Source organism: Helianthus annuus, chromosome 5 (assembly GCF_002127325.2).
Source record: "Helianthus annuus cultivar XRQ/B chromosome 5, HanXRQr2.0-SUNRISE, whole genome shotgun sequence".
NCBI lineage: Eukaryota > Viridiplantae > Streptophyta > Magnoliopsida > Asterales > Asteraceae > Helianthus > Helianthus annuus.
Genome location: NC_035437.2, coordinates 174,062,207 through 174,071,492, shown reverse-complemented (window position 1 = coordinate 174,071,492; position 9,286 = coordinate 174,062,207). Strand labels below are relative to the sequence as shown.

The 9,286-nt window shown below is 33.5% G+C and overlaps 1 protein-coding gene across 1 annotated transcript; it reads left to right on the top strand.

The window, feature by feature from the left end:
- The first annotated feature begins 298 nt into the window (after window positions 1-298).
- LOC110942256 (U-box domain-containing protein 28) lies at window positions 299-1,795 on the top strand. Its single transcript, XM_022184009.2, has one exon. The coding sequence runs from the start codon at window positions 389-391 to the stop codon at window positions 1,640-1,642; it is 1,254 nt and encodes a 417-aa protein (XP_022039701.1). The 5' UTR covers window positions 299-388; the 3' UTR covers window positions 1,643-1,795.
- Window positions 1,796-9,286: the final 7,491 nt, after the last annotated feature.

The following is a 9,286-nucleotide window of genomic DNA, read 5'->3' as shown; positions in this document are numbered from 1 at the left end:
TATCACTAGTGATGGAAATTGGATTGATGACATGGCATTACTTGATTGGATAGTGAGAGTGATGAAATTCCATCACTAGTGAACCACCCCTAGTCCCCTAATAGTAGGTTATGCAAAAGATATGAAATTTATCTTCACACTTTTTATCAAATCTAAAAAAAAAAAAAACAAAACTCAATAAATAAAAACTTCAAAATATGAGTACCCACCGAACAATGAATCGTTGACTAAACGACGTCACTTCACACCTCTTTGACTAATTGACTCTTGACCCCCACCCCTTCAAAACACCCCCCACCCCTCTCTCTCTTTCTCTCTCTCTCTAAAAACACCCACTTTCACTTTCTCTCTCTAAAACACACACATACACAATTGATTCCACACACAAATGGCGAGAGAAAAGAGTAACGGATTGTACCTGAGTGTTCCTAGCTTCTTCAAATGCCCGATTTCAATGGACGTGATGAAATCTCCGGTCAGTCTCTGCACCGGCGTCACCTACGACCGTCAAAGCATCCAAAAATGGCTCGATTCCGGCCACAACACGTGTCCTGCCACCATGCAGGTGCTACAATCAACCGACGTCGTTCCGAACCTCACGCTCCGCCGCCTCATTCGCGTGTGGTCCGATTCCTACCTTTTGCGACCGGAATCTCACGCTTCGTTCAACAACCACATCGCCTTTGAATCCTTGAAGAAATTGATTAGCTCCGAATGTTCAGAACAGTCGGAACGCGTTTCGGTAGGTACGCTATCGAGTATTGTTAGTTTCGCAAAATTATCCGGTGAAAATAGAGAATCGGTTGCCAAAATTGACGGATTTGTTCCGTTGATTACGAAAATGTTTAAAAATTGCAATGAGATTGAAGTAATTGAACAGATTGAGCTTGTTATCATCTGTTTAGATCTGATTTTGCCTGAAAAAGGAGTTAGAGAACAATTAGTACAACATTTAGTCAATTCAACATCATCAACATCGTCATCGTTCACTCTCGTTCTTCAACGAGGCGGTTTAGATGCTAAAATTAGCGCCGCTAGGGTTTTGGAATCACTAGCGTCGTTCGATAACGAATCTCGCCGGATAATCGCCGATCAAAGCGTATTAATAAAGGAATTATATAACCTAACAGCCTCCGACGCCGGTTATCCAGCGGTAGACGCCGGACTAGCTGCGTTAATCGCCGTTTGCACATCTCGACAGTCGAAAAAGGAGATCGTACGGTTAGGAATCGTGAAAAGCGCCGGAAAATTATTATCCTCGCCGGAGAATTCAGTTACGGTGGTGGAAAAGGCGATGAAGGTTCTGGAAATAATATCCACGTGTACAGAAGGTCGAACGGCGATATGTGAAGATGAAAACTGTGTACCGGCGGTTGTTAAGCGGTTGATGAAAGTATCACCTGCAGCGACGGAGTACGGGATCGGAGTGATCTGGAGCGTTTGTTACATGTCACGAGATCGGACGGCTCAGGAAGCAGCAATGAGGAATAATGGATTGACGAAAGTGTTGTTGGTGATGCAGAGTAATTGTTCCGGTTCGGTGAGGCAAATGTGTGGTGAGTTGGTGAAGGTGTTCCGAGTTAACTCAAAGTCGTGTTTGGCGAGTTATGAAACTCGGACGACTCATATTACGCCGTATTGACTCGGTTTATAAAAAAAAGGTTTTTTGTTTTGTTTAGAAAGTCTGACTTGTTACAATTAGATTCAAAGATGTAAATCAAATTTGATTATAAAACGACAATTGATCCTTGTATTGTGCAGAAGAAATGGTCAACAACAAACAAAATTATGTGTTTACCAATGTAGAAGGACTCCATCGTCTACACATGAAATTTAAAAAATAAATAAAGAAAATAATTATAACTTTGGTAGTAAACAGGATGTGGATTGTTTGGTTCAGTTGTTTGCATTAAATATTACTATAACTGAAGTTATCGATTAATCCGTTCGGTTAATTAAGTTAATTTGTCGGTTTTTCGATTCGGTTTGGCTAATTTCGGTTAATACCAAATCAAAGAAGGGCTAACTTTTTTTTGCTTAAAAATACTTGTAGTGGAGGTATAAATACATGAAATAAATGTATAAATACATGAAATAGAGGTATACATAGATGCAATGAGGATATAAATACATGAAATAAAAGTATAAAAAAAGATATACATAAAATGAAGGTATAAAAGCTATAAATATATGAAAATACAAATGGTTCGACTCAGTTCGTTTAACTGATGGTACAAAATTAACCGACAACCGACTTTCAGTTTGGTTTTATCGGTTTTCAGTTCGATTTCGGTTAATGGTTCGACTATTGCACACCCCTGATAGTAACTTGCTCCTAGTAGTAAGTTTTGTGTAGTTTGAAAGTTTTTGTAACTTGTTAGGGGGTGTTTGGTGTTGCGTTTTCAAAATAGATTATGCGTTTTTAAAATAGATTTTGCGTTTTCAAAATTACGTTTTGAAAAAGCATGTATGTACATGCTTCTCAAAAACTGCGTTTTGGAGGCAGATAATCACTTTTTCATCCAAACACTTTTTTAGATTATTTATATTTTACAAACGCAATAATCAAATAATAACTTCAAAACGTGATATTAGTAAAACCAAAATGATTAAAGTGCATGCAAGATATTACACAAAGTGGTTTTTAATTAAAACTAAATAAATATGTTATCTAAAAATGGGTTTGATACCATATTAAAGTTTGAAGAAATATATGTGTGTTAAACTTTTATTGTTGTTTTGAGAGAAGAGAGAATAACAAAAGAATATGAGGTTTAAACCCATGGCATCATAGCCTAGTGGTATCTTGGTGGTGGGATAAGACTTATGACCATTAGGTTATGGGTTCGATTCCCACAAAGAGGGTTTTTCCCAGATTTATTGGGTTTCCTCCTGAATTGGTGTATAGGCATTATTGCCTAGTGGAGATGGATATGATCGGGTGGTTCTGCTGGTGGCACGATGATACTCCAATGGTCCGTCAGTGATCCAAATTTGCCGTTCAAAAAAAAAAAAAAATATGAGGTTTAAAAAGTGACAAATAAATAAATGTGAAGTCACATAAAGATAACCGAGTCAAAAGTATGCCCTTAAATGAGGCAAAGTCATATGAAAACAATGCAGAAAATATGCTCAACGGTGAGTTCTTAAAAAAAGAACAATAATAATAATAATATTTAAATAATAAATATTATTTTGATGTTTGATTATTCAGTATTAGAAAGATTAGATCAGATATATATACTGAATTTAAAAAGAAATATACTTTAATAATAGTTGGTATTAAAACCGACGGACTGCTTATTTTGACTTTAAGTTTGACTTAATGAATTTTGACTTATTTAATTGGTATATTTAGGCTTACGCTTTTGACTCTCTTGGACATGATTTAAAGTTGTGGGCATAATTTCAACCGAACGTGCTTTTCATATACAAGAATATATGACGTTTGGTTAAAGGCATGATTTCTATTATTGGTTTCAAGAATATTGTCACAAAATTTGTTCTAAAAGTTAGCATCTTATATTCTACGTTCTATTTCAAGTTGATTTCTTTTGTTTTGTTTTTCTTATATTGCCATGTTACTATCGTAATTGGTGTTTAAACAATTAAGGGATCCATATGCACCACATACGATAATAGTAATGAAATTCGGTTAATGAAATAGTTAACAAGGAAGAACTGGCCGCCGCTGATGTTATGTCAACAATAAAGGGTAAAGGGGCATGGCAAAACAAGAAGGGTACGCTTAAAATCATATACAATGCACGCTAAAAGGTCATCATGATATACCAGTAGTAGGAATATTTTAAATGCCGGTTCTTATGTCACTTATTGTGTATGCTAATTGTTATGTTCTTTAGTTTCGTATAAATATGTTACCAGATGAGTTGGAATATTTATTCTTCGTTCATCCAACATCATTGGAGTACTGGTGTGCATTCGTGTATGTGTTGATTATAGATGTCACCTACAAGACAGAGGTGCATAATATCTCGTTTCTTCATATTGTTGGTATAACTTTATCCAACAAGAACATATAAATGTACCTGGTAAAATCTCACTCATAGAAAAAACTACGATCTGAGCCCGGTGGAAGTGAATGAGATGAGGGCAAACCTTTCATCTATCCCGGTGAATGGAGAGACGACTAACACACTTGGCTCTAGAATAAAAACAAAGAAGACGAATAGTACTATTAATAATGGTAGTAACTACCAATACAATGTAAAAAGTTTAAAAATGAATAAATTTTTAAATGTAATGTCGCTTTTTAGATACCTTTTATTAAATAAAAGAAGAATGATAATCAAAAGCGATACATATACATATACACATATACATATATCCAGAAAAAGATAAATTGTAAAAATAAAAATGCAAAGTGTATTATTAGAGCACTATAATGCAATGACGGACCTATGAATTATTTACTGAGGGTGTAGATAAAGTGTTCAACCATATTTTCAAGGGGTGTGGTCGGGGTTTTTGGCTAAAATATATACTAATTTTTTTAAGGGTTGCGGCCGCTCACCTTGGCCAAAGGGTGGGTCCGCCCCTGCTACAATGTGGATGAAAGGGTGTTGTTCGGATAATGTGGCACACAAACCGGAAAATGAGTGAAGTCCATAACATTGCGGAGAAAGTTTAGATTCGAAGTCTGAATTCACCCACCCACCCACCCATCCTTCCACACATGCAATATTATAGTGACTTTATAGAGGTTTATACATTGCAGAAAAAGTGTGAGTTTTCTAAAAAAGTTTGGGAATTAGATGTGGCGCTGAGGTGACAGTTTGTGAAACACTTGCATTGTGAATGCTTTTTGGTGAATGATAAAAAAATGACATTTAAAAAAATTTGGAAATGGTAATACGGTATTTTTTTTTTTACGGTAATACGGTAATTTGGAAATGGTAATACGGTAATGACTTATCATAGATGAATTCTAATCATTTTGTGTTGATGGGGTTTTACGCGTCTCCAACCACAAAACAAGAATAGAGGCTACAATACGCGATGGCATACGCCCTTGATGGTTTATTTGGTTAGCACAAAATAATATGGTTTTCAAGAAATCTAAAACTCTAATCTCTTTTGTAGTTGATGGAATAAAGGTGCAATTATTCCCATGGATCAACCAAAGAACTAATCACAAAAACATATGTTGGAACACATGGTGCACGATCCCTCGTTCATGCTTTTCTTAAGCTCTTTACTTTATGTTTGATGAATTGATGCAACGTCAATGTATTAATAGGTGAATCCTTATAAGTATTGTCATTTGCCCAACACCATCACCCTGATGGTTTGGTTTGTTAATAAAATTAGTTTTTAAAAAAAATTGAATGATTAATTGATAGATTAGATTTAATAGTAGATAGGGTTGATTAGTAATCTAGAAGAAATACCAATATAACTTCGTTTATATTTGTGACTTTTTTTTTTTTTTGTTGTGTCACGATATTAAGTTTCTCCTTTCAACTTAACAACATTCTTTTTATTGGTTAAAATATATAATTTATTCGTTTTTCCCCTTTTTTTGGGTAAAACAAATAAAGACCTTTCAAACATCCATTGACTTAGGACCATGTATATATTGAGTCTCATTTCATTAGTTGGTAACTACTATATAAAATTTTGAAGTATCCGATGCTTGTGAATTGTTATTCATCTCTCTCTCTCTCTATATATATCTCTCTATATATATAGAGAGGAAGTTTAACGTATATTCCGGCTTAACGTACATCACGTAAGACAGGTAATTACGCACGTTCATTTTAAAATCACGCACGTTATAACTCAAAAATCCAAAATCAAGCATGTTGAAACACAATATCACGCATATTGAAAACATTAATCACGCATATTATAGAACAAATCACGCACGTTGTCGTACGTGAAGTACGTTAAGCCGTAATGTACGATATACTTTTTCTATATATATATATTAACGGACAACGAATCCTCTAAATGGGCTACTGACGAAATTTACACTTGCCTCCGAACTGGGGAAAACCCTCACCTAGGGCCGAAGCCCGTGGACACTCGCCCGAAGGCATGGCAGTGTGGTGAGGTAAAATCCGCCCATTTCAAGGATCAAACTAGCGATGTCCACCTATTCGCCTATTCTCTCATCATCACTGGGTGCCACAGAAAATAATGGGGATGACAGGAATTGAACTTGGGTCTCTCTCTTACCACTCCACCACCACCTCATTGGCCGACAACTATATTATAACTAACTAGATTATAAACCCGTGTCTTACACGGATCTAAAGATAGAAATCATGTAACTTTACAATATTTGCACAAATATACACAAGTAAATTCTTTTTATACATAAATCAATTTACATAACTTAGTTATTCTTTTTCTTTGTCGGGAAGCAATGAAAGTAGGTGATCCATTTACTTTCTGTACAACTTCGTTCGTAGCAAGTATGACTCTGTTATGAAAATATTCAGCTTTTTCGAAATATTGAAAAATAATAGCGGTGGTATGGTAATTTATGGTATGTTAATCGGAAAGGTAAACCGATATGTTTTGGTAAAGTTAAAATAGTTATTAGCGGTAATGTTTATAGATTGTCATTTAGATGAACGTGGATAGCTTAAGATTGACTATTTTTAAACTTTTGAAATCCTGATATGCATTTTGATAATAGATCTGGAAATTAGATTCATAAAGCAAAGGTGGAGATGTTCTCTGATTGGATTCATTGAACCTGTGAATGACCAAAATTAGGGACATAAGAACTTAATTATCTTTACATCATTTAAATATTGAAGTTGTTTATAATACAATAATATATTAATAAGATTATTAATAAATTAATATAATTCATAACATATCTTAAAAAAATGCACTACCGTTAATAATTATAATATTAGATACCCATTAGAATTATTGTACAACTAATTATTATATTAATTGTATTTAACTAATATTATTATTAAATTAAAGGAGAGAATGAATGTTATTCGCATAAATATTTGAAGAAAGAAAAACTATATAGTTAATATTTATAATGTTTAAATATATTACCTTTACAAGTACAATAATATAATTTATATTAACGGTTTTATTGCTCATACTAATTATATAACCCTACAAAAAGCAACTTGGGTTGCCTCTCTAGAATGAAAAGTGGTGACTTTTAAAAAACCAAACATACATACCCCCTTGTTTAGAATATTTTGTAATTCGTTCATTGGGAAAATCTAAAATATTTTGAGTATCCAAATAAAACTAATCAATAATATATATGTTCATAATATATATTATGATGAAGAGATTTATATTTAATATTAAATTAGAAGAAGATATTTAAGATAAGGCTAAGTGATATTTATTATATTTTAAATTAAAAGAATATAATAAAATTTGTGAGATTAAAGGAACAAATGTCATGTGGCATTATTATTACTAAATATATAAAAAGAATGCCATGCGGCATTAAAATGATTTCTTTATTAGTAGGGGTGTTCTTCGGGTTTTTTAATCAGGTTTCGGGTTTTTCAGTTCGGGTTTTTCGGGTTTTCAAAACTAAATATTTAACCCGATAACCAAACCTTTCTAGGTTCGGTTTCTTCGGTGTTCGGGTTAAATGGGTTGGGTTAGATCGGGTTTTGGGTTAGAAAATGAACTAGGTTAACAAATAAATACAACCTTCTAAAATTTAAAATATCAATATTAGTTATTAGCGAACACTACAAAAACAATTTTATAAAACAACTCTTCTATAGTAATATAATACAAATTATAAATTGTAAAATGCATCCTGTCTTTTAATTAGAAACAAATTATTATAAGTTCGATATTCTTCTTCACTCTTAACGGTTGACAACTTGACTATATGACTATATGTAGAAATATGGAATTAGTGATTCAAAATTCTAAGAAGATATGGTTAGTTGCATCATGGAATAGGGAAGGATTATTAGTTCCTTTTAAAAGATATGACTATATGTAGAAAATATGCTAATTGTTTTAAAGTTATTTCGGGTTTTTCGGGTTAAACCGTTTACCCTTTATTCAACCCGTTAACCAATCCATAGAACTATATTCGGGTTCGGGTTTACAGTTATTCGATTACTAGTTCTTCGGGTTTTGTCTACTTCGGGTTCGAGTGACTTCGGTTTCAGTTTGGGTTTCGGGTTTCGGTTAAAAAAGACAGCCCTATTTATTAGTATTAGATAAAATGTCACAAATACCTTTGCAACCTTTCAATACCCTTGATAGGTTTGATAAATTATAAAGGGATTTTTACATATTTCCCCCTATTAAGATGTCTTATTACATATTTACCCAAACCATAATATCAATTACATATTTCCCCTTTTTAAGAGATATTACCTCTTTACCCTTTGTAACTCATTTTCTAAAATAAAAAATCATCAGACCCTTCCTTCTCCCCTTCGACTGATCTGCTTCACAACGCCAACGACAAGACAATCTGGATCCCCTTCGACGCATTCCGGTTCACAACGGCAATCAACGAAATAAATAATTGAAAGACGATGGAAGACAAGGCAACCCCTTCGAAGCAATCTGGTTAACGACGGCCGCCCAATAAAACCAAATCAGCGATTTTCATTCAACACTAATAGTTTAATGCTAATGAAGAATTTACTTATGAGCAGGTTAAGTTTTCATTGTCAATTTTGTTGCTATCCTCTGTTGTTCAAATCAATTAATACTTGACATCAATTCCATAGCCCAGCTTTCATTTTTCGTCAACTTGTACTTGGAAACCACAGTTTGAACAAGTCAAAATTGAAGTTCACGTGTTTAGATTTTTTTCTCGTCAATTAATACCTGAAATCAATTTCTCTTCCGGTATTGTTTTGGTTGCCGACGGTTGTGGGTCGTGGTAGGCTCCGGCAAAATTGAAGAAGAAACACAATTTGTAATTTTAAATAAGTTGAGTAAGGGTAAAATAGTAATAAATGAGAAAAATTTTAATGAAATGGGTAAAGATGTAATATATATAGTTTAATAAGGGGAAATATGTAATATATATAGTTTAGTAAGGGGAAATATGTAATTGATTTTAAGGATTGGGTATATATGTAATAAATGATCTTAAGAAGGGGATATATGTAAATGACCCAATTATAAAAAACGATTTTATTAAACCTTCAAGTCAATGAGAAATGCCTACACACTTTAACTTTTAAGGCCTTAAAAAGTGTTTGAAATGTGGTGTTATACCCAATTTGTAGAAGATGGCTCATACAAACTCATTGATTGTTCTTATGATGACTATATTGTATATTTTTGT

Excerpts from the sequence above, each read along its gene's own strand:
- LOC110942256 (XM_022184009.2), top strand. The coding sequence starts at position 389 with ATGGCGAGAGAAAAGAGTAACGGATTGTACCTGAGTGTTCCTAGCTTC.